This window comes from Phalacrocorax carbo, chromosome 1 (genome assembly GCF_963921805.1).
Source record: "Phalacrocorax carbo chromosome 1, bPhaCar2.1, whole genome shotgun sequence".
In the NCBI taxonomy this organism is placed as follows: Eukaryota; Metazoa; Chordata; class Aves; order Suliformes; family Phalacrocoracidae; genus Phalacrocorax; species Phalacrocorax carbo.
Window position 1 is genome coordinate 16349662 of NC_087513.1, and position 25541 is coordinate 16375202.

The window sequence follows — 25541 nt, forward strand, 5'->3', positions numbered from 1 at the left end:
AGATAACTGTGTCAAGAGGGCTGGTGATGCCCAGCTAGACAAGGTAACCTCTTCCACCAGCAGCGCCTCAGGATCTGTTAGGCTGCAGACAGGGCAATCAGCTGCTATGAGGCCCTGGCCTGAGCGGGCTGAACAGGGTGCGGAAAACTGGATATGACGTGTGAAATTGCTGAATATGACATGTACCAGTGTGAGAAGCTAGCAAAAGCTACAGATAGCGCTGGGAAGGATGGCTGGATTTCGCCAGTGGTTAAGTGGGAGTTACGTGAAAAACAACTGAACCACACAGTTAACTGGAGAGTAATTTTGAGGGTCTTTTTTGGAGCTAGGAACTTGTAGGGCCAAGAGTGCCCGATAACCATACCAGTACCTCAGTAACACCACGTAAGGCCAAGACTGCCCAAGTAAGGGTATCAGAAATACTGGATGTGGGTACAGATAGCAGCAAAATTGGGAAGAACAGGGAAAAGTGATTAGGGGACAGTTGTGAAGGGGCAAAGAAGGGGAGTTACAATGGTGGCAAAAGAGATGGTCAAGAAATGGGAAAGTGGGTACCGAGGTACAGAAATAATGTGCTTGGAGCCTGCTGTACTGATAAAAAAGCACCGCACAGGACAGTAGAACAGGATTTTCTGAAGGAATGTTATTTTATTCATGAGGTCCAAACTGGCCTATTTGACAGCATTTGAGACTGTTCATGGTTGTTATTTGTGGTGTCTGTATGAATACTGGGCCTACTTTCCTTGAGAAAATATGTTTACAGGATCTTAATACGTTAAGGTAGTGTAATGCATGGGGGGGGGCGGAATGGACAGACAGGCGCAGTACTTTAATTGAATTTCAGAAGTTGATGAGCACGCTAGAGAGCAGAGTTGAAGTCCCCGATCGAATAAGCTCGAGTCACGGAGCGGTGGGATGATACCAGGAAGATCCCGCAGCCAAACGCTTACAGCCATTCTCCAAATGTGAAAAAGATACCGCTTTTAACCTTTCTCAACACGTAGATCCCGGCACTTTCCAACACAGGTGCGGCCCCTTAGTAAATTCACGGCCACCGTCAGGCCCGGCTGCCCCACACAAACCCCTTGGCGGTCTCCAGAGCCCGGGGAACCGGGGTGGCGGCCACGGGTGTCCTCTGGGGCGGGGGGGAAGACGGCGGAGAGCCTGCGGCTGCCCCGCGCTGGGACCAGAGGGGCCCCACCCCCCTGCCCGCCCCTCTCCCCGGCTGGGACGGCGCCCGCCCCCGCCCCGCCCCGCCCCGCCCACATCCGCCCCTCAGCGCTGGCGGGAAGGACCGGCGAGGCCCCGCTCCCAGCCCCATCCTGCTCCCCGCCCCTTTGAGAGCCGCTCGCCGCCATCGGGCTCCGCCGGGCGCTGGTGCCGAGGAGGTCGTTAAGGGGAACGGGGCGGGCCCGGGGCGCCGCAGGCCTCCCCGGCTGTGCAGGGGGGAGCGGGGGCGGTGGGTAGCAGGGAGGGAGGGAAGGAAGGAAGGAAGGAACGAACGAACCGTCGGCCTGCGGCACAGCCGGGGTGCGGTCTCCTCCCGGGGGTCCGGCTCGGCGCTGCCCGCCGAGCCAGGCGCGGCGGCGGTGAGGGTCTCGGTCCCGGTCCCCACCGCTGTACCCCCGGGGCTGGTTGGGATGGGGAAGTCAGTACAGAGGGGCGTTCCCCCCCCTCCGCCGTCCCTGCGGTTGGGTTACTCGGAAATACTTCCCTCTGCAGCTGGGCGGCCCGAGGCGCGGCGGCCGGGCCCGCGCGGGTGCCGGAGCCGCTGTGGCGGTGGTGCCGGCGGCCGGGGCGCCGCGGGCCCGCCTGAGCCGCTCCTCCCTCCGCAGGCCTGCCGGGACCATGACTTTCCAGTGGACGGCGGTTGCCGCCTTCATGTACGGTGAGATAGGAGTAATCCTCCTGCTCTGCCTGCCGTTTATCTCCCCGCTGAGGTAGGACGACGTGGGCTGGACACCCCCACCTCGGTCTTCGCACTGGTTTGGGTTTATTTTACATTTTGGTTTTTATAAACACCGAATTCTGCATTTTAAACTAGCAGTGAAGTAAGCTGAAGGAATGCTGTTCGGGACTTGAGTGTCAGGAGTTTCAAGAATCGTAAGCCTCTCTTAAGGAGCTTCATGTTTGCTTTGCACGCACTGCTGATTCATCCGAGCGGCAGCCGGGGCTCCCAGGACCAGCCCCATCGCTTTGCTTCAGCAAGCGGGACGTCGCCTCCCAGCCTTCCCTCTTTGGAGCAGCCAGCGTACGGGATGGCACCTGGCTTCCCTTGCTGTGAGCTCAGTAAGAGACGAGAGGACGGTGCTGCCTTTTCAGGAGTTGTTTGTCAAGTTTGTGAGGAGCAGCTTTACAAGGTTCTGGTGTGCACTAGGCATTGTGGGTGATGAACAGATAAGAGACATCTGATATTCAAAGCTAACTGCATACAGCATGTGTAAGGGCTGGAAGGAATTTTGCAATCGTTTGTTTTAAAACGCAGACTTCAGCTTGATGCAAAAGGTTCAGGACTGCTGAAATAAAGACTTCTATAAACATATAGATTAACAAAATAACAACACTTTTGAAACACAACACAAACATTAATAAAAATAATTCATTCTTGTAAAATAAATGCCCTTAGTAAGGGAAAGAAACAAAATATATTACTTACTCTTACTGTATGCAAAGGTCTGGCTTACAACCTTACCTTAGGATTGTTTCCTGTAAGTAGCTCTTCAAATTTGGTAATGTTATTTTTATTTCTTTGTAGGAAATAGAGAGCTACCTTCTTGTTGAGAAGCAAGAGAAACAGCTATGGCGTCTTCCCAGAATATCAGTAATTCTTAAAAAAAAAAAACAAACCCCTACAAACCCAAGTAGGATAAAAGCCTTAAAGCTGTTCAAAAAATTGCCATTGTCTCAGCGTTGTATAAAAGCTGTTACATGCTTGTTTTTTGCCTCTTTAGATATATTTAGAATGAAGAATGCAGCTTTTACTGTAACATGTTAAGGAACAAACCCTAAAAGTGAAAGCGCTAAAACCTAGATGCGAAAGTGCTCTTTAAAGCTTTGGTTTACTTGCTTGTCAGTCTTCAAACAGGTTGTTTGCCTCTTTTGTGCTGCATGGTTTTTTTGGATAATGAACTCCTTTTCAGATTTGCTAACAAGCTTTTAAGTTCCTGGGGAATAAGTAAGTTGACAATATAAAAATGCAAGTGGGCAAAAAGACAGAACTGTTACTGTGGCACCTCTATAGTGGTGGCCAGTATAATAATTTGGAAGGTTATATTTATATAATATTTATGTGACTTCTGTCACCAAAAGGAAATGCAGCATTAATAAATGTGAGTGTCGATACTTGTTGAGGAAAAATAAGCATGAAAGTATAACATAGGGAGACTTTGCAGTAAAGAGGTCTTATTTTTAGCCTGAATATAACTTGGCAGTATAGTTGTCTAAGGTCATACCTCAGAATCACTTCTTAAGTAGAGATCAGTATGAAACTTGGAGAATTGCATGTTTAAAGAGTGAGCAAGTTGGCTTTGTTTGAGTTGTAGCTTGGTTTAATTAAAGTAAGCTTTTTGGTTGTTACAGATTGTGTCTGTCTGCTATAAAGAATTCAGATTACACTAAAAGATATGAGGTTTTTACACATACAGTGTTAAAATATTTTAATTTTTGCTGGTGCAGAACCAGAAGAAACCATTGGAGATGATGCTACAGTCTAAATTAGGTTCATAGTAGGTTTGAAACCGCTTTGTTAAAGGACAAATTTTAACAGTCTCTGGAAAATGTAAATACTCTTAAGAAAAGTTGGAAATTTTACCTGATATAATCAGATGATGACTAGGATGCCTGTGTTACATCCCTAATGGCATAAATAGGTATTGCTTCATCTTTGTAGTAGCACTAATTCTAAGCTGCAGCAAAGGACAAGTACCTGCTCTGTTGTGGTCTCTTGTGGGTTTCAGTTCATTTGAACACATCAGATGTTCTGCATTTGTGCTGCAAGCCTGAATTCTTGCAGAGCCCTCCATGCAGTAATATTGAATAGGCAATTGATTGTTTAAACAAAATAAAATAATGGTCTTCACCACCATTGGACCTCTGAAGTTGCTTCCTTAGCCAACAAATTTATGCTCTTGAAAGAGGTTTTAACACTTGACAAAATATAAACATGAGAGTTGTCCTTTTGTTGTCATCTCCAAATTAGAATGTAATGACAATCCTTGTACATTATAATTATGCAGATTCATCAATGTAAAAGATAAGCCTTCTGAATAAGGATGGTGAAGGTGATGTTAATTTGTGGAGGGCTTTTATTTTATTTGGCAACAAAGAGTATAAGCAGGTAGAAACAAAAATGATGGAATGGGTTTTACAGTATTTACCCTGTCCTTGAGTTTATTGTGTTCAGCCCTGACTACAAAGTAATGCTAGCCAAAGTAAAAGCTAAAATAAAACTTATCTGGAGAGTATCCACTATCATGCAAGAAGTTTTCAAGTTGAACCAACTGTCTTTGTATTGACAAGAAACAAGAGAGATAAGCAAGTTGGATTGTTGGAAAAGCTATGTTTACCTCAATTATATTGCAGCTGTTTAGAGACCTTACATAAGTCTCATATCAATAACATAGCTCTCTCTTGTGAGGTTATTATGCTCTTCTTTTAGTGTTTAATTAATTTTGAATAACACAATGCTATTTTACAGATGGCAGAAGATTTTTATGATTCCTCTATGGAGCAAACTGGCAGTGTTTTGGAACAAGATGTTCCTTACAATAATAGTTCTACTGATCGTCTTGTTTCTTGGTAAGTGTTAAATAATTTCTTAACAAATGGGGAAAAAACCCTGATATATGGAGTTAATGGTATATGGAGTAGATCAATAGAAAGGATTCAAGCCTGATGTAAGTCAGCTAATTTGTTTGAGCTCTGCAATAGAATGGAAGAGGAGAGGGCTTATACTGCATCTGTGTTGGGAACCCATCTGCAATAGTAATACAGTAGCAAATGAGGAGGGAAATGGAGCTTGGTCTAGGCTGCTGCTTGGTTTCACTTTCACACAGAAGTGAATGAACTTGAAGTATTTGATATCAGAATTTGGCAGAGCTGCTCAGTGTGCAGTAGATGGCACTCTTTCTCTTGGTTGCTGTTGAAATAAAAGACCAGAAGAATATATCGAAGGACTGGGCTGCTTGAGTACTTCTGCTCAGCATATACACAAAACAGCTGTTGGCTACATTTGGTATGAGTAGATCCTAAGGCCTATTAGGCAAGAGTAAAGTCTTCGTGAAACTGGAGCTTGAATGACGACCGTATGCCTGGCTGATTTCATTTAACGTCTGTCCTGACAGTTTTGTGTGGTAAGTATCTCCTGTATTTATTCAGTGATAGAAGTAGTTCTCCATGGATAGGAGAGAAAAGTTTCAAGTGCCTTACAATGAAAATGCTATTTAATTCCAAACTAGTGAAAATACAAAGAAAAAATTTGTGGGTTTTTGTCTGCTGAGAGAAACATACAGATGCACTACATGAATAACAAAGTCAGACCAGACTGCAATGCTGTATTCCTAATATTAAAAATGTTCTGACTGTGCAAATAAACATTTTTATTTTTTTTAGGTTATCTTTAGTGTTATCTTTAGAAGTAGATCCTTCGGTAAATGGCTTAAGCCTGAGAACCAACAGATTTTATTCTCATTGAAAACCAATTGAAATCTTTGACGAAAGTTTGCTTTTGACTTGGTGATGATTATCGATTTTGCTGAAAGATAGATTTGGGCTAAAATAAAGCAGTGGTGAGATGTGTGCCCCATAGCATAACATGATAGGTTACTGCAGGACTAGAATCTTCCCATAGCACAGGGATTTGGACTTTGTTTGGTCTTAGTCTTTGTTGCATTGTTTGAAGTTTCACTTAAAATCTTCTTTTTTTCTCATCTCTAAATAACTTATGAATATAAGAGACAGTCATAAGTGATGTTACTCTCACGCCTTTCTGTGGAGTTGATTTTGTCTGCTTAGAGAAATGCAGCAGCAACTGGATAACACATAGCCAAAATATTCTGCAAGAACAGATAATGTGTCATTAAATGTGTATTTTTGATGGTCTGTAGGAAGAGATTTTAGGTGCTCTGTTGGCCTTAAGTATGTATGATGACCTTAACTTTGCAGATTGTAATGTGAACTCTTAACAGGGTTAGCTTTTGGTTTTTTGTAGACGTAAGTCCTAATTAATTATTTTGTCCTTTGAAAAGCACTGGCAGTGTATTGGCCCTTCTGCAGAACTATCAGGAGTATATGATGGATGAAAGGAAGCTTAAAGATAGGTGAAGGGCAGGTGAAAGCAAGCTGAGGTGTAGCCTATCCCCTCTGCTCTGTTTATGTTCAATGCTGTGTTACCACAGTATTCCCGTTTTGGTGGATGTTATAGAAATATCTTTTTCCCCTTTCTGAGTCAAGCACAAAGCAGAGACTTGCGTCATTGCGAAAATACATGGTTATCTAACAAACTCCATATGAGGATAATGCTTCAGAAGGCATCTCTTTTTCCCTTCTTTCTGTTTTCTCACTGTTTGTCTACTGGATGGATTTTAATTCAGTTGTCAGCAGTGACATTTTGATGCTCTCTGTAGGGTCTCTGGTAACATTTGTAGAATGTGTTGCTTTGGCCTGATCCCTGGGCTGGGTGCAAGTGTTGGAAATGACAGTTCAGGCATATTTAGGCCAATGTTGTGGCATATCTCTGGCATGTGTTATGTTATATTGCTTCACTGATTTATCAAGACCTGTCTTTAACATGTATGGAAAACATAAGTGTTGTCACTATTTGTTCCATGCCTGTTTGCTGAGCAGAAAGTCCACATACGTATTTCTAGTACTATGTCTGGCTTATCATACGTGGTGCCTAGAACTGTGAATAAGGGCAAACTGTTTTTGTTTGCAGATGCTATTAGAGAAGTTAGGAAGTACTCGGCCATTCATGTGAATGAGAAGGCTGCAAATATCAATGCCCATGCCTTTGAACATATTCAGATGAAACGCTTCAGGTCGCAAAGAAACCTCTATCTCTCAGGTTTTTCCTTGTTTTTTTGGCTGTAAGTATAACATCTTTTCTAATTTCTACATAGCATGTTTTCTTACAGGAACTATCGCACAAAGTAATGCAGCTATAAAAAAGATCAGAAGGCTAATTGCAAGAGACTAAAGAATTAAGTGTGAGCAGGTTGGCTATGAGGCAAGTAAGATCAGAGAAAATAATATCTTACAAATGTTTGATGATTGGAAGGATATGTGAGCAACACATGGAAAGAAACATTTTAAATGTTTGAGAGAACATGTATTTTGCAGAACACGTTTCTTCAGGGAATACTCATTTCCTTCCTTAAACTTATGCCCTATGTTTTGTTTGGTTTTTTTGAACACAGAAAACAGGAATTAAAAAACCTCAAAAACTAAAGTACTGTTAAATAATATTTTGCAAGGAGGTGGTATTGCATCCTGCTGTGTTAAGAAGCAAAGCTTAGGTCTGATTTGAACCACTTCATCTAAAGCCTAAAGTTAGGAACTGTAGGGTAGTGTTCCATCATCCAATGGGAGTTCCACGTATTATTTCAGATCAAGCACTTTGTGGCAACTGGCCTGCTATGATGTTATGATCTTAAGTGCAGTATCCCTTTCAGGATGTTTAAGCACAATGAATAAAACAGCATAATGAAAAGGATAGTTCTGTACTGCCCAGCAATAGCAGTCAAGACTACCTGTCAGTCTTCACAGTAGCCACAGCAACCTGCGGATCTTCTTAGCTGGGCAAGGAGCACGTGAATTAATTGGACACAGATAATGTGAATGAATAGAAACAGACGTGTTGGTCAGGTGATTTCCTATTTGTACATTTTTATGGTGATACTGGGCAAAGAATGCTGGCCCTCTTCTGAATTCCTTCAGTGAGCTGCTTGACATTGCCTAGATACGGAAGAGGAACACAGAACAAGGAAGTGCCTGGAGTCAGACTTTTGACAAACTTCTTCCACTTGGAGTCATGTATGGCCATTTCAGCTGACCATTGAGGAGCACTGTACATAAAGAAGTGTCAAGGAAAAAACGGTACAAAACCTGAGCAGGAAGACTTTGTAAAAAAGGAAGGTGGCTGTAGCCTTTCACAATAGTGGTAGGAGTGCATTATGTTCTTTGTCTTCCTTCAGAAAGGTTAAGTAAATATGCACAAATACATTTGTGATCCCTGCTCCAAGAGAGGAATAGCTGGACTGTGTCCTACACTACAGTTGGAAGCTGGTCCCCTGGGATCCTACTCCCACACAGCTTTCAGGGAAGAAGACTTGTCAGGTGGCCCTCATAGGTTGTGTAGTGGATAAAAGTTCTGCTCTGAAGGTTTGCTTAAGGCCTTTTACCAAGATTTAGAAGAAATAAATGTTCCTACAGTACTAGCTAGATCAAAGGATGTTTCTTAGTCGAGCTATTATGCTTACCTATTAAACAGGCAAAATTTCTGTCAGAGAAGGAATAAGGTATTCCTTGGGTTGCCTTATCCTACGCTGCTGCTGCCATCACCCAACCAAGTTAAGACTGCATGTAGGTGTGAATGGGTACTTGGATGCCCCTGGTTCATTCTTTGGGTCAGTTTTAATTCGTTTTAGCACATCAGCCAATAGGAGAATTCCAGAAGAGTGGTGGGTGGAGATTCCCAAGATGGAGGAGGCTGGAAGCTGGTCACTTCTGGCAACACAACAAAAGCTCATCTCCATCTGTGGTTCAGCAGTTGCAGAACAGTGGGTACAGGTGAGGAAAATGGCCTATCAGTGGAGATATTGGGGCCAGCTGAGCCTTCATCCACCAGCTGTCTGCACAGAAAAGAGGGTCATAGTTGCCAGAGGCTGTTCTCTAGGCAGGACAGAGGGACCTGTCTGCTAATCTGACTTGATGTCTTAGGAGATGTGGAGAGTGTGCCAAGACTTATCTGGCCTCCTGTTACCCTGTGCTGAACCAGAGAGGGATGAGAAGGGCTGAAAACAAAAGCTAAAGAAGACATGGGCCTACTGCTCAGTGGGGCAGGGACCAAATGACAAAGGATGTGGAAAAGTGTGACATCAAGTGTTTCATTACCAACACTGGGAAGGTGTGCTGTTTGGCCTCACAATTCTGAGCCTTCTAGGAGAGTCGGTGGGGAATGGAACATGACCCACAGTAGCAGAAGATGCAGCTAGGGACTCCTTAAGCAGATTGGGCATATACAAGTCTGTGATCCTAGGGTGGGATGCATCCTTGCATGCAGAGGGAGTTGGCCAATGTCATTGCAAGGCTGTGCTCTGTCATCTTGGAAAGATCATGGTGATCAAGGAGGATGCTGGTGACTGCAAAAAGGCAAACATTGCACCTGTTTTCAAGAGGACAAAAAGCAGAATGTAGCAAACTAGAGACTAATCAGCCTCACCTCTTTGGAAAGGTTACAGATAAATCTTACCCAAAGCTGTTTCCAGGGACATGAAGTATACAGTGACTTGGAACAGCCAGCACAGATTTACTGAGGGGAGGTCATGCCTGATCATCCCTGTTGCCTTCTGCAGCAAGATGACTGGCTGTGTGGATGAAGGGCAGAGCCGTGAATATTGTGTGCCTTTAGCAAGGCCTTTGACATAGCCTCTTGTGGTATCCTGATAGCCTAACTGTGGAGGGATATGGGCTGGAGAAGTGGTGAAAAAAGTGGATGGAAAATTCCCAGGGCCTTAGGGGTCCCAGGATGAGCCAATTCCCGAGGGGCACCACCTGGGATTGGTACTGGGTTCAGTACTGTTAACAACCTAGATAATGGGATTGACTGTGCTAGTCAGAGTACCACACCAGAGTGGTTGATATCTTGGAGGGCAGGGCTGCTATTCAGAGAGAGCTAGACAGGTTGGGTAAAGGTGCTGCCAGAAATCTCATTAAGTTCAGAAAAGGCAAATAGAAAGTCCATCATTGTACGGGAGAATGACGTACAGCATCCAGGCTGGAGACTGACTGGCTGATGGGGTAGAAAGCAGTTTTGCAGGAAGGGACCTGGGGATCCTGGTAGACAGCCAATCGTGTATTGAGCTGTAATAGCAAGGCAGTAGACAGCAGGTCAAGAGAAGTGGTTATTCCCCTCTATCTGATACTTGTGGTATTGCAGCTGCAGGGCCATGTCCAGTTTTGACTCCCCAAAATACTAGATTACTGCAGCGGTGTACCAAGAAGGTTGGGGGCTGAAACAGGTGACCAATGAGGGAGCTTGGCTTCAGCCAGAGAGAGAGACATTGAAGGGAAGATCTATTGCCTTCTCCAGCTGTCTCATGGTAGGATGTAGAGAAGATGAAGCCAGCTCAGTGGATCCACTCAGGAATGACAAGGGGCAACAGGCCAGGAGCCTGAGAAATTCTGACTTGTGGAATAAAGTACTTTTTCTACTATCAAGAACACTGGAACAAGGACCCTGAAAGACAGTGGAATCTGCATTGTTTAAGATGGTGGGAACTCACCTGGGCAAGCCTCTGAGCAAACTACTCTACCTGTCCCTGCTTTGGGCAGGAGCTTGGACAGGATGACTTCTGGAAGCCTTTTCAACATAGGAGATTCTGTGATTCTGTTTCATAATGATGTTTTATTGACTCATGACTACTGCATCTATAAATTAATAAGCAATAGTAAAACATGCTAACCCTTGGAAAAGTAGTGACATGGGGACCTTAACTTCTTTATTAAAACCAAAAAAATTAACAAAATGAGCTTTCAGTGAAAAAGCAGGGAGGAGGGCTTACCTTGAAAGCCAAAAGGTCTACTAATATGCTTTTGGTTATGAAAAGCCAATTACTTGGATTTTCAAATTTCTTTTGAAGAGATAGTTATATTAATCCAGCCTTTCCTTGATTTAGCAACATACTGCTTTTGAAAGACTCCCAAGATGAATAATGAAAGTAGTGATGCAAAGAGGCAATTACTAGATCAAATCAAGGGAGGTATTTGCAAAGCTTAGATTTGAGGTGCCATGAGTGCTGACATTCATGCATATTCTGATTTGTGCAATATTGACAAAGTACTTTGAAGATTAATATGCTCATGTTGCTAATTTGATTCTTGTAAGGCCTTTTATAAAGTTGCGTTCATTCTTTTGGGGTTGGTTTGTTGCTTAGGTCTTGTATTCAGAGATCCATCCTATTGAAAACGCTAGGTCATGTAGGAGTATTTCAGCCTTTAAGCAAGCAGGTTTCTGACGCCTTAATGGCTGAGGGTTTTGGGGAGGAGAAAGGTTCTGCATCAGGTAAAAATCAGATTTTTGATGGATTAATATCTTCTCAGTCTCTTATTTTACTGTTATTTGTCATTGATGAGCCTGGATGTTTCCCTTCAGGTGCTTAAACAGTCCTCTTGTGGTTCTGTTTTCACATCTAATGCAGAGAGGGAGAAAGAAAAAAGGAGTTGGTTTGGGTTTGGCAAGTTTTTTTTGTTTTTAATTTGTGCTGTGAACTACTGTGCTGTTCACTGTGTTTCTTCACCAGTGTATTGAGACGTACTATTACCCTTCTTACTCAGTTGGCAAAAGGGATGACATCTCATGCAGCTCTGGAAACGCAAGTAAATGATGCTACTGAAGCAGCCAAAAAATACATGGCAGAGAATGAAAGGCTACAGGAGGTATCTTTGAACTTTTTTAGTTATTTTCTTATAAGCAAGTAGTTAGTAAAAAGTACTTTAGGGATGGTTTCCTGCTGTATAATGTTTGTTCATTTTTTTTTTTTTTCTTCTGGTGGAAGAAGGCACAACAATGTTCTTAAAATATGTAATTTCAGTAGCACTTTCTTAACAAAGGAAATGAAAGTAATCCAAATAAATGAAGTTCTGTCTTTCCAGTACAAATTTCATCAAAGTAGTAATATAGCCTTAAAAATATGTCTTTGAATTTAGTCATAGCAAAGTAGAGGGAGACACTAATTTTATTCTCTTTGTCCTAAATGATTGGCTGTTTAGGTCAGGGCTATAGCAGTCCAGTACAGAAAAGCCTACAATATAGCTGTTCTCGTGCTGTCTGTTTCTTCTAAATAGGATTCGCTCCAGTCTTGGAATATCTTTGCTAACTTGTAAAATTGGCCTTTTGTATTTATTGTATCTTGTATTCTCATATATATTTTTATGGTGGATCAGCCAATTTCCTAATACCTTCCTTTCTCAGTAAGGTGCTACAGTAGTATTAATGACAATGTTACCAAAAATTTATTTCGTAAAAGAACCACCAATGGACCAAAGGTGAGTTACTTTTATGAGAAGAATGGAGAAAATGAAGCTATCGTTGTCTGTTGTGGTTCAATATACAGTTGTATGCAGGAAGTCAGCAAAGGTAATAAAGGTAAATGTATGAAATCTTTTCTTGTAATTGATTACTTTCATTTCTATTGGAAGAGATTGAGCCATAAGCTAGAGTGCAGATATCCAGGGTATGAAGACTTTTATAGTATTCTTCAGTCTGGCACATTGTCAAAACAAAATTAACTCCAGGTGTGTACAGGTTTCCTTCCAGTTTGTTTGGAGCAGTGTCTATGGTTACCTGCACTGTAATTTTTTTTTGTAATAAATCTTCAGGCAAAGAGAAAAGACTCTGGACAAAAAGTACTAGAAGAGATGCAAAAAAATCCAGTTCTTCAAGAAGAGGTGTCATAAAACAAGGATCAGTAGAGTGTGTGTTAGATATTTCCCACATATGAAGTGATTCCAAAATTTTGGGATTTGGTATTTTGTCAAAATAATCCAGACTTCCAGACTCCCTCCCTCAGCCATGGAATTTGTCTCTTTACTGCATACTGGTACTTTTTTTTTCCCCTCCCCCTCTCTGTCCTGTTGGGATTTGGCCAAAAGTCCTCTTTTTGTTCTGCTTTCACATTCTCTTAGCAACACATTCTCTTCGCTGCTTGTAAGTGGTAGCCAGAAACTGGAAACTGTATTCCTGTCTGTTTCTATTTGTGTTTGACTGTGTGGTTTGCAAAAACAGTGGTAGTCACCGGTACAGCCAGCATGCTGAGGCTGGATCTCCACTGCGCTGGAGATACAAAGTGTTCACAGTTGCTTCATTTTAATTTTATAGAGATCCTATGACTTAGATTCCTCTGTGGCTTGGCCCCTGCATTTGCGTTCATTTACAACCATGCTTCATTCCACCATCAGACAGACAAGCAATTCCACATAGGGCACTGGCTGTAAGCATAAATACTGTAAGCTTACTCTAGTGTACTAGGTCTGCACTGCCTCCTGTTCAGAGGTTCTGTGGAGCACAGGACTTAAGATAAAACTTTACAGAAATAACTGTTTGTGTATTAATAGAAAGAAGGGAGCACAAAGTAAAGGAGGCAATCTGTGGCCAATTTAATGACAAATGGACTGTGGTTTTCTTACCAGCCGTCAAATGCAATCTCTGCTCTTTGGTTAAATTGCTTCTAGAATATTTTCTTCAGCTCTTTTCTTTGGATTGTTTACCAGTCTCTATAAACAGTTCTTTTCCTTCTTCCTAAAGGAATCTTTCCCCTCTGCTCACACCTGTGCCCAGTAAACTCTGATATCATGAGCTCACCTAGCAGCTGTTCATCTCAGTTGTTCTACTTTTCTTTTTCCCATTAAGCATTTACCACTTCTTTTGCCATTTTCATAACAGAGGTGATGCTTGGTTGGATAATAGAGGCTATACGTGCAAAGGGTTTAATTATGGGGTCTAATCCTTAATGTATGATACTTTGTTATCAATAGCAATTGCCTTAATGATAAGACTGTGCATAAGTATAGTGTGCCAGCATTTTTTGAATACAGGGATTATATTGCTCTTGTGTCTGGTATTTACAGGGCTCTTCCTGCATCCTTTCCTAGTTTTTTCTTGATTTTCAGTGGAAATCTAATCTGGCTATTGAGGTATTCTGAAGTAGTAGCTTCTACTGAAGTAGTACTACTACTACTGAAAGTAGTACTTCTGAAGAAGTAGCTGCAAACTTACAAGGAGAGATTTGTGATATTTTTCCATTATTTAAATTGGAATAAGTTATTAGAACAAGTTGCACATGAACATGGCAGTGTTCTGTCACTTGCAGTCCCAGCATATGTATTCTGGAAAAGCGATTTATAACCTAAACTTACACAGGAGATAATGCTGTATTACAAGTATGCCATTACTTAAGACATTGAGGGTTTGGGGGTTTTGGTTTGTTTTTTTTCCCCCCTCCTAGAATGACTGAGAATCTGCCTGTGTCATGTTGGCGCTTGATAAAACCTGTAACTTTGTAAGGTCTCTGACATTCTCTGGTTGTTTGGCATTAATATCAGACTAACAAAACCAAAAATTAATTCTAGCTACTGTGGTTTTTAATAGGCCTTGAGTGAAAAAGGAAGCAGTAAAAGGAAAGAGTCAGCAGAAGCAATTGATAAAAAGTTGAAGAAGGAAGTTGAACATTTGAAAGCAGAGCTACAGAAGACCTCAAATGGTAAGTGTTGGTTAGGACTTCTTTGCAATTAAGAAAAAGATTATTTTGACACTGGATGTCAAAAATTTATTCATGGTATAGCATTAACTACATCAGTTTACAGAACACTTGGCTTGGGGTTCTTTACACTTGACTAGGAACTGGAGAAACATGCCAATGCCATCCCAGATTTTAGTAAATGTTTTCATTATGAAAATGTGCACAGTGTAATTTGAACATCTTAGTTAAATTGTGACTATTAATAAATTGAACTGATCTATTTAAGTTGTGTTCACTTGTCTTCATCAGTGACATGACCAGGATATGGAATCAGTGGCAGGTTGCTTATAGGTATCAGGTTGATCTTTCATGTCATACATATTAGCCACTCTCCCTGTATAAATGGGGAGTATGTGGTTGAGGTTTTTTCTATAAAGTAGGGTTTTGGTCAGACAGCAGAAAAGTCCTTGACTAGTATTCTAAATTCACATATCTCCTGCAGCAGAGGTGTTAGATTTTTTTTTAATCTTTTTTTTTGTCTACAAGGAAACATGCTGTGCAATTTGTAATATAATACTGTTGTTAGCAGCTTCCATGTTTACGGTTTAGGTTGTCAAAACTGCTTTCTTGGCAACACAAATTGAGGTAGAAGCGGATCTTACCTGTTTGGTTCTGTCTTACTGGGATCTGTCAAGGTGTGTGATGCTTATGAACACCTCCTCATCTGAAATTAGTATTTTTGAGATAACACTTCCTGTGACCTTGTAAGCATTAGTCAGATGTTCAGACTGTAACAAAATACACGCTTTGGTGGTACCAGATAGCATGTTGTCATCAAAACATAGCGCTGCTTTCATATTGCATGGCACTGCTACAAAGCTGTGAAAATAACAACAAATATTTCAGTAATCATTTTTAATTGTCCACTGGGAAGACAAACGAGAACTGTAGAACAGCTGTTTTCAGCTCTGCTTGAAGCAACAAGAATCTTTAGAGAGTCTCATTAGTTCACATTCTCAGGCAGGTTTGATTTGTGGGTTTTCCCCCTCCTGTGGTTTTCTTAAAGAAAGGGGGGAAGACTGCCTTTGAAGTGACAGGATCAATGAAAACCTTAAATGCATATGTTTTATTTAAACTAACTGGTGGTATGTAACACTAATATAATGTAAGCTTTTCAGTGAGGAATGCTAAAGAAAGCTAAGGAATAAATAGATTTGCCACATGCTGCTTTGGCTGCATTCTCCTTGTGAGCTATTGTCCATCCAAAAGACATATAAATTAAGGCATGCTTGAGTCTTTTGTTAGGGGGAAAGTAGGGGAGAGGGTCTTTTTAAGGAATGAATAAGAAAATATTTACAGCCCTTCCCCTGATACAACCCCGCTCATTGCCAAAACAGAAAAGCCCATGATTACATTAATTACCATCTTCAGCTAGATAGTGTTAAGGTATGTCTGTCTTATTTTTGGGTAAGTTTTCTTATTTTTTAAATTATTTTAAGCAAAGTGATAGCCAGAAAGCTTAAAGTACTTGATAATAGCCACATCTGTAGACACAGCTTTCTATGGAGTGTTAGAGATTTAATGTCAATTGAATTTACTGTTTTCTTTTGAAACTTCTGCAACTGTGCAGGTGAATGTTGAGTTTCATGCTGTGTAAGTGTGAGCAATGCATTATACAGTATCAAAGTTGAGATTGAAAAGCTTGTTTTACCTCTTTTTAACAATTTGTTTCATGTCACTAAGCTCACATGACTAAAGTAACCTTTCCTTTGTGTTTGGAAAGTTGGGGGGGGGAAGGGAGTGAAGAGTGTGGGGTGGTGTCACCTAGTAATGAAACAAGGCAAAACTATAAAAAGGCAAACTTCACTAGTTTGGGGGTTTTTTATTTATTTTTCAGCTATAGTATCAGTAAGAGTCATAAATTTGGGTTTTGTTCTTGTTTGGCTGGGTTTGGGGGTTTTTTTGCTGCTTGGATGAAAAACCAAATATGATCTTTTTCACAGAGCAGTTTCAAATACCCATTGCTCTGGTCCAGTACGTTTGTTAAGCTACTTACACATGGCTATAGGGTGATATATTACTTTATAGTAGGCCAAGTGTTGAAAGGTGGGTTACCTCAATAGAGTGGCACCCAGGAGGGGTCCTAAATATAACAGGTTCCTAAACATAAATCTGATTCATCTTTAAATAACTCAGTTTAGTATTAGATTAGTGCTGTGACTTCAAGGAAGATCCAAATTTTCTGTAAGTTTTTGGCAGAGAAAATACTGCATGTCTCCTTTTTCTGAAGTTCTGACTGAAATTAGAGTGTAGACAGTGATTATTGCAGACTCTGAGAACACTCATCTCCAGTTCTTCAGCTTTCTACCCATTACAGTAAACAGTCTACCTTATATTTTTTGTCCACTTAACTGTAAGTGAAATCCAAACTTAAGAAGACATTTTGCCACCTACTGTGCTCTGGGAAGGCGGGGAGGAAGAATGAAAATACAAGACAGAGAGACTGAGTAGTGAAATTACTGAAGTCTGAGGAAACGTTGGAAATGAATGACAAAGATTTCAACCAAATTTGTTTTCTTTTCAGACTTGACTTTCCTATCCCCCTTGATGTGCTTTTTTGCTTTATTGTGGAAGTGAAGGAAAAGGGGCTAGTTTTTCACTAATTTATTGCAGACCCGCATACCAGGGGCTTTATAGGCACCCAGCAGTGGGGCTAGCACTTTCAGAGCCTGAATCCATTTCTAGCATACCTGGACATGTAATAACATGACTGTTTAGAAACCTTCCAAGGTGGTATTTCATTGATACACTTGTATATTATGAAAAATGTCTAACTGATGCCTAGAAATATACATAATCCTAGTAGCCCCCAGTGCAGATGTGAGAATGTTTCTTCTGCTACACAGTAGACAAAATTTCTAACAAAATGTTCATTCAGATAATTAAAGACTCTCAGTATGGCTGCTGGTCTCAGACCTACAGAAACTTTCTGGGGAAAGAAGAGATGTTATGATACTGTTTCATTTTGATAGTTTTGAAAATTATCAAAAAATCTACAACAAAACAAACCATCTGCAACTGGAGATGATGTCAGAGTATGAGAGAATTTTCATAAAGGAGCTGTCCTTACAGCGATCCTTGGGTTGGGGGCAGGAACAGGACTTCTGGTCCATTAACATTCTTTTGTTGCTCACAGATCCCACACTGTGGAAATGCTAATATGTGAAACGTCCATTTAGTATTATGGGACCCTTTGGGCAGGAGAGAGACTTTGGCAATGCTGTACCACCTTCTATCTTGGGTCTTTTTTTTTGTGATACTGTCCTAGTGTATGGTAAAGGCTACAGCTTCATTTACACAGCAGAAATCTACACAGAACAGCTGGTATTGATCAAGTCTTGAAGCGGAACACACTGGTGGTAGACTCCTGTCCAGCTCGTTGACGCCTCAGTCTTCTAATAATATTTCATGGCAAATGACATGCACCTAAAGCTTCTGCCTGCATCTGATGGAGCATAACGGGCATTGCAGTCCCCAGCATCTGTGTGTGGTTACTGACCTGTGACCTTATTGCATCTTTGAGCTGAGCCCTTGTAGTGCCATGCTGAGACAAAATTCAAAGACCGTTTCTTTGTCTCTGCTGTCAGGATTTCATATTGTGAAATGTGTACTGACTCACCAAAGTAGTTTAGGTGCTTTTGAACTTTAGTTCAACTTTTTCTGAAAATACTTTATATGTAATGTTGTCATAGGCATACAGTAAGGCAGGAGGAAGTTCTGATGAAACTTCCAGGCATCCTTTAATGAGGTTTGTTCTGTGCACGGAATGTGTCACAGGAGTGCTTCGTGTTTCATGGTTGCATGGTGCTATAGGAGACAGGAGTAAGAGAGCAAAAATCATGTGGAGAGCTGGTTTTGAAATAGCTTTTAATTGTTGACTATTCTAGAAGATACACATATCCAAATGTACAATTCTCACTTAAATGCTAAGATTATTAGGTATTAGAATGAAACAATACAGACTCTGGGAATACACTTTATAGAACTGTTGCCAGCGAGAGTTCAGCTCGGCCTTTGTGTTGCCAAGCCAGGCAGGCTAGTGCCATGTATGAAAACTGTATTTATGTTGAGCTCCACTGAAGTGCTCCAGTTTTTGAAAACAAACAAATAAACAAGAAAACCTCCCCAAAACCTGAACTAACAGCTTTCTTTTGTAAGCCAGGAACAGGAGATACAAGTTAAAAGAATTGGCCACAGCCTCATGTTGTTTAGCAAATGGCAAAGTGAGGTTTAGAAACAAAGTCCATCTTTCTTAACCTTACTTTTCAACTGTGAGATCATAACCTTGGTGGGAGCCATTACACAATGTCACATGCAACAAGAGCTGATATTCATATCTGTCAATTCAAAGGGATGGCACTGCATACAGCAAGTATGGTTTTGTTATACAAGGCTGTTTATGCCATCTGAAGATGCTGTAATATTCCTTTTATTACAAAATTTCCTTTTGAGGTTGCAAAAGGTACTTGGAGCAAATTTGTGGGTAATTTGTTGGCCCTGCCTTTTCTTTTTGAACTTTATCTGGCCGTTACATCTTAAGGAGAGAATTCAGAATTAGTATGGAATTACTTGACTGGAGTTGTGTTCCCAGCTTTACAGCCTATTTGTTGGCAAATCTCTTGTCCCGTCAATGCCTAAATTCTTAAATGTGAATAGCTCTTTCTCAACTTGAAGACTCTTGAAAGAGAGGGATCTTTCTTAGCCTTACACTAGTCCAAATCACTTGGATTTTAGACTTGTATTGTGAGCAATGCTAATTTAAGTTCCAGATCGTTTCCTTAGTAGCAAGCACTGCAACTCAAGTGATTTAGTCAGACCAGGACTAGTAGTTGTGCAGGGAAATGCCCAAAGAATCATTGGTTGCTTTTGTTGCTGTTTGGTTTTGTATCTCTCCTGTAACAGGATACAGAGAATGTGGTAAGGGAAGGACAAGTTATCTACTTCTCCCAGACTGCACATGTTACATTAGTTTATGGACCTTCAGTCACACATTAAGTGTAAAGGGCTGAAGTTTTCCATAAATGTCTTCTGTTGATATACTGCCCTACGAATATTCTGTTGATTTTTTCTTTGAAGGGGAGGGAATGAAAAAGGATGGCCCACCTCTCACAGGACTGAGGCCAGATTCCAGTTTTGGGACTGACTGTTCCTCTCATTAGTTGCATTCACATAGAAGCAGCATTCTCACCTCCTGCCTGCTCATGCATTTACGCGGTAGGAGCTATCAGCTGCTGGGTTTTGCTTGCTGCCGGTCCAGCTGTTCTGCCTCCTGTGAGGCAAAGTAACAGGCCAGATGGAAGTCAGAAATAACTGCCTGTATTGTGCATACAAAGGACCTTCTGTTTTCTGCTGTATCAGTGTTCATGTGATGCAATCCATATGAAACAATATGCCTGTACAATAGATTTGGCTGCACTGCAGTGTTCATGCAATGGCAAAATACTTGAACACTGATGTATGGATGGTCTCCATTGCTTGACAAGACGACATCCAGAGAAGTTGGCACACTGGGGAATTCATGTTGTCAAAGATGCGATGCTCCTTTTTATCGTGTGGCCCCGACAGGAATGAGTCTGGGTTTGGTTTTTGTGTTTTGTTGTTGATTTGGTTGGGGTTGTTTTGGTTTTTGTTTTTTAGCTGTTTTTTTTTTTTGCATAGCCAACACAGGTGGAAAGTACAATCTGTTCTTTGCCTTTTCTTCTTCTAGGGTTAGATGAGGTATTCCTGTCATACATCTGTTTTAGTCAAAACATTGAAACAATGCAGTGACTTGTTTGCTTTCTTGGTTTGCAAATACTTTCACATACTTTGTTCATGTTTTAAAGATAGAGTAGTTTTTAGTTGCAACTACAGTACTGTGCTACTGCTTGTAAACAGCTAAGTAGTATTAGATCAATAACATTGAGTCACTTCTATAGAAATTATATATCGTTAATTTGTACTATAACTATGTAGAAGAACTCTTAAGCAAAGGCAAAATTTAGCTTTCTAATTAGCAGATTCTTGAAGAGCCAAAATGGCATATGCATATGTGTTTTGTCTACAACTTAAAAATTAGAAGCTTATCAAATTATCATGTTTGTTTTAGAGTGATTTCCAAATTTTACTGTTGAATACTTTAAACAGTACAAGATCAGAGAGAGAGAGTAAATGCAATGGGTTTGACTTGTCAGATGTGTGGAAATCATGGTTATTCCAAATACCAAAATCTTTAGAAAATATTTTTTTATATTTATGCTGTCAAGAATGCATTAGAATGAAGGATATCTAAGTATAGAAATGAAAAAGAAAGGATGTGAAGAGATGGGATGAATTTTTGACCATGTTGGAATCAATAGACGTAAGTGTCATTACCTTCAGCAAGCCACAATTTCAGGCTAGGTAGAAGTCCTATTACTGGAAAATCACTTGCAGACTTTTAAAATGAGAATTATTTTGAATCTATACATTCAAAATAGTTAAAAATAGAGGAAATGCTGGGTAAGGGAATCGTCGTCTTTGCATGTAGGAGAGTAGTCAAAGCTCTCGTGTCCTGATGTTTCAGGACCTAGCTCTCAAAGTGAACCATGATTAAGACCAGAGTGCTTGTAGGCTAGGGTGCTTAACAAAAGGCACATCTAGCTCCTTATCTTTTGAGACAGGCTCTTCCAGAGGTGCTGAAATTCTTGAGTGTCTTGTCTCAGGGAGCTCACAGTTGAAGTATAGATCCATGGTTTTGGAACAAGGAAAACTGCAAAAGTTTTTATTTGTACGATTGAGATTTTTTCTTAAATATGGCTGTGTGAGGCAGCCTTATAGGTCATTAACGACGTTGCTCTGTTCTAGCATGAATAAATGTTTTGGGGTATGCCTGTGCTGCTACAGTAGAGAAATATAAAGATACCTGAGAATACCTATAGGAGAGGAATATAAAAATGTCTAATCACCTTACTGGAATGCTTATATAACAGCCTAGGAGTAATGGCCTTATGAAACTGTATGCTGATTTACTCTGCACTGTAAATTGTCCCCTATGGAGTCCTAGGCTGTTCTGTACTGCAGCATAGACATGCTCTCAGGTTATTGCTGTTGAGATTGTGAGTAGAGTAATAATCACGTTTTCTCCTGTTAAAAACCTGTTCTCAGTTGTCTATCCTACCACCACCATTTCTGCCTTCTCATCCATGAAGCGATGCTTCTAATGAATTAACTCATGCATGGTAAAATATATAACAGGGTGAAAAGGGAGGGTCTGTGCTCCTATAATAATGTATTATATTCTTCCCCCCCTCCCGCTCCCCATTTTATAGACAGCCTCAGTTGCTTTGGTAAATCTTGCCCAGCGTTTGAGTCCCCTCTTTGTTTTAAGAGGGCTGATGGTTTTGCTTTTGGGGTTGTAGAGTTCTGTTTTTCTAGAACAGTCTTCTGCAGCATGACAGAACACTAGTCATCACTAACTTGTCACTTCTGTCAACAGTTTATCTGTCTTGCCCTTACCTTTCTTACAGCCCCTTCCTGTTCCTTGTGCTGCTCTTCCTGAACACATGGCATTCTCTTTCTCCTCCCTGTCCTGCACGTCTCATCCTCTGTCCATCTGTGATGCTCTGTTTTAAACTTGGGCTTTTTTTTTTTGAGGAAGGACTGTCTAGTGCAGTGGAGCCCTAATACATAACTAGGGCTCTGAGGAACTGCAGGAATACAAGTAATAATTAAAACACTAATTCTGAATTTTACAGCTCTCCACAAGGCAAATAATGAAGTGATTGCAGTTAAAAAGCAGTCTGAAGGCCTTAAAAGAGAATATGATCAACTGATGAAAGAATATGAATGGCTTCAGGTAGGTGGTTCTAGATTGCTGTATGAGCACGATGTTCTGAAATTGTACCAGCAAAATTCTGCTTGTTGGGTATTTATTATGCAAGAGAATTTACCAAAATCTTTATTATAGAACAAAGTTACAATGGGCAGTACTCCTTAAACTTCATCAAAAAAGTAGAATTTTATTTTTCAGGGACTGGACGGCAGAGCTATTAGCATTTTCTTATTTTTTGCACTTCAGCTGACAAAGCTCAGGTCATCAAGAGACTTGGTTTTGCTGTCACTTGGGAAATAACCTTCAGATAGTTTGTATGTGATGATCAAACTATCATCATGTAAAAATTATAGGAGTAGTGTGTGTGGTGTATACATCAGTTATATGAGTAATTTTATTTTGTTTGCTCTTTAAACATGCTTTTGCAATGCTGGATGATAAGTGTTGCAATACTGTTGATATGCAAGAACAAAAAGAAAAAATTAAAACCAGCAAACAGCTTAGGATAAAAACAGGCTAGTTGAAAAATTTAAGCTGAAGTACAAAATAAAAAAAGAAACATAGCAAGCAAAAGCTGAATTAGCAGTTTGATTGGGTTTGCATATGTGCATGGCTATAATACCCATAATATATACAGTAATTATTTCTAGTAGAACTGGGAGCCCTGCTTGTTTTTAAAGTTGTCTGACAGATGTTTATATGTTTCTCCATGCCTAACATCTGCCTCAGAATTCAACCAAAATTCAATAAAAATGAAAGTTAGCCTGTTTCCAAGTAATGGTCTTGGGAGACAATAAATAATTGATGTAAAAATTATGGTCACCTGCTTTTCAATAAAAGCTGTTTGTTGGTCCTCTATTAATAAAAAAAGGCAAATTTGAGCTGGTTATCTTTTTCCTCTACTCTGTGAAGCCACTTACTGATTCCCAGCTTCACCCTGTTACAGAGATTGCTCAGCTGATCTGTGTTTGAATTAGGACCACCATGCATGTCTTATCTTTGTTGTGCTTCCTTGTGTAATAAGCCATAGCAGTCCTGCATTTCTAACAGTCTTGTGGTCTAGAACACACATCCTTACGGTTTTCTGTGTTTACCTCTGAATGGAAAGAACAGAAGGTACTGAGCACACAGTAGGTGCAGCTCCTAAGGATAAACCAGTTGATAACAGAAAACGTTTTCTGCTAGCAACTGATTTATCCTTGAGTTTGCTGGACAGTTCAGCATGAACAAGGAGCAGAAGGTGGCTGCATGGCCATTACTGTACTAGGATCAGAAGCACACGTGTTATGTGGGGTAGTATTGATGGCACTGCAACTCTGAAGGGTGTAGAGTGAACAAATCGGGTATGACTCCAAGGGGGCAAAAAGTGGAATCAGTGTGGTGTCAGTGGTTTCAGATCTTGCCAAACATAAAAAATTATTTTTAATCTGTCTCTTTTCAGGGCAGTTTAAATGAAGCAGAAGACAAGAAAGACCTGTAGGTGCATCTAAGATGGTTGCTTCAATGTGAAAAGGCTTGTGCTGTTTAGGCTCCTAATGCATATCTGAAACAAAACCTGACTTTTCTGAAAAGCACATGTGCTGCAGGTCACTATTCAGATGCATCTAATATATCTTGGTTGCCAAAATATTGTGTTGCAAATAAAATGTTAAGTGGCTTACCTGATTTACCACGGAGATTGTCACTGCTCTTGTGAGGAGAAACTTGAAAATCTTTCAGTCCCATTTGGAGCAACATGACTGTTCTCCAAGCTTTTGCCTTCCGGAATGGTAATAGATCATGCGCCATTTGCTTGTAGCATTTGAGCAAGGCTGTATATCAAGCTGTATCATAAAACCACAATTACCTAAACCTCCTTTGCAACATCTCTTTGGAGTCTTCAGAAATTCAGTTACCAGTGTGTTAAAGAAGGCTGAAAGCTTTTCATCAGCCATTCCGCTTCAGTGGAAAATTGAATGACAATCAATCGAAGGAATACTGCATTTCTAAATCCATCTCACTAGCTTGTGACTTTCACTTAGACACATGGATGAGTGTATTTTAACAAATAATATTTTGCATGCCTCTGGTTTATTTCTTTACTATATTGGGTTATTTCAGTTTTCATAACCAAAGTTTTGGGTTGGTTGGTGTTAACAACCTGTATTTTTACACTGTTTACATCTGTTTACTGTGTATGTGCCACCTAACTTTGCCTTGCTAAGTAAAAATTCTTTTTAAATGTAGGTACTTGGGTTTGGTTTGTTTTGTTTTCATGGATACGATACCTCAAATAAATGTGCACTGTTTTGCATAAGCCCTTTTTGGCATTCAGAAAGCTGTTCTGAGTTTCTTTTTTTGTTGGTTCCAGTTTATATTTGAAAGTTGGATATGTTTGTTATATTAAAGGGATTGTTTAAGCTCATGAGCTTCTGGGTTTATTTGTGTAAAACTCTCCCAATATACTGTCTCGTCAGAGTTAATAGGGATATACACAAAGAACAAAATACACTTCTAACTTGGTGATATTTAACTTTTCCTGGAAATACACACTTCTTCATAGGGGTAGTTTTGATTGATCTGGAAATAGGATTTATTTTAGCTTAGAATTTAAACATAGTGTATGAAGTACTGTAAAGCATATTAACATAGCATATTAAATAAGTATGTATCTGTTTTAAAAAAAATACTTCATCCTTGCTGAAGTAGTACAGAATGTGTTCTCAGAGATTCTATGACACTGGAGATTTGTTTATTAGTATCAAAACTTTCAGGAGAAGCTACAGATTTTAATACCTGCATACACACAGGTTTTGATGATGTAGTTGAATGCCCTTTTTTTTTTTTCCACCCTCCCTGTCCCCCTTCTGAAATATTTAAAATTATGGTGGAATGTGATCTCCGGTCTCATCTAAAGACTGTTTGGAAGCCTTAGAGATGTAACAGTCTGTGCTGTTTTTAGTAACGGAACTAAAAACTGACCTGTTTTCCTTACTTTAAGACCCAGAACAAAAGCAAATTTTATTTATTATTTACTCTTGTTATCTACTCATTGAATTCCAAGCATTTCTTCCTATAGTGCAACTAAATAATTAGGTAGATAATTAGCAACCTACAGTGAAAGACATCATGCACTGGACTCTTCATCCCTAAAAAATTATTCTGGAAAAAAAAATAACATTGACCAAAAATGAGGTAGCTATGACTGCACTGATAGTATGAATAATTCTCCTTGAGAAGGAAGTCTGAATGCT

The 25541-nt window shown here is 40.3% G+C and overlaps 1 protein-coding gene across 2 annotated transcripts; it reads left to right on the forward strand.

Annotated features, from left to right (window-relative positions):
* Nucleotides 1–1255: 1255 nt before the first annotated feature.
* Nucleotides 1256–24279, forward strand: BCAP29 (B cell receptor associated protein 29). 2 transcript variants are annotated; one of them, XM_064445056.1, is made up of 8 exons: nt 1256–1388; nt 1836–1940; nt 4697–4797; nt 6935–7085; nt 11520–11655; nt 14366–14477; nt 22232–22332; nt 23750–24279. In XM_064445056.1, exons 2-8 carry the CDS (start codon nt 1849–1851, stop codon nt 23786–23788), a joined length of 732 nt encoding a protein of 243 aa, XP_064301126.1. In that variant the 5' UTR covers nt 1256–1388; nt 1836–1848; the 3' UTR covers nt 23789–24279. The 2 variants fall into 2 exon arrangements, with proteins under 2 accessions (XP_064301126.1, XP_064301137.1); XM_064445067.1 differs by lacking the exons at nt 1256–1388; nt 1836–1940 and adding an exon at nt 1982–2289.
* The last annotated feature ends 1262 nt before the right edge of the window (nt 24280–25541 follow it).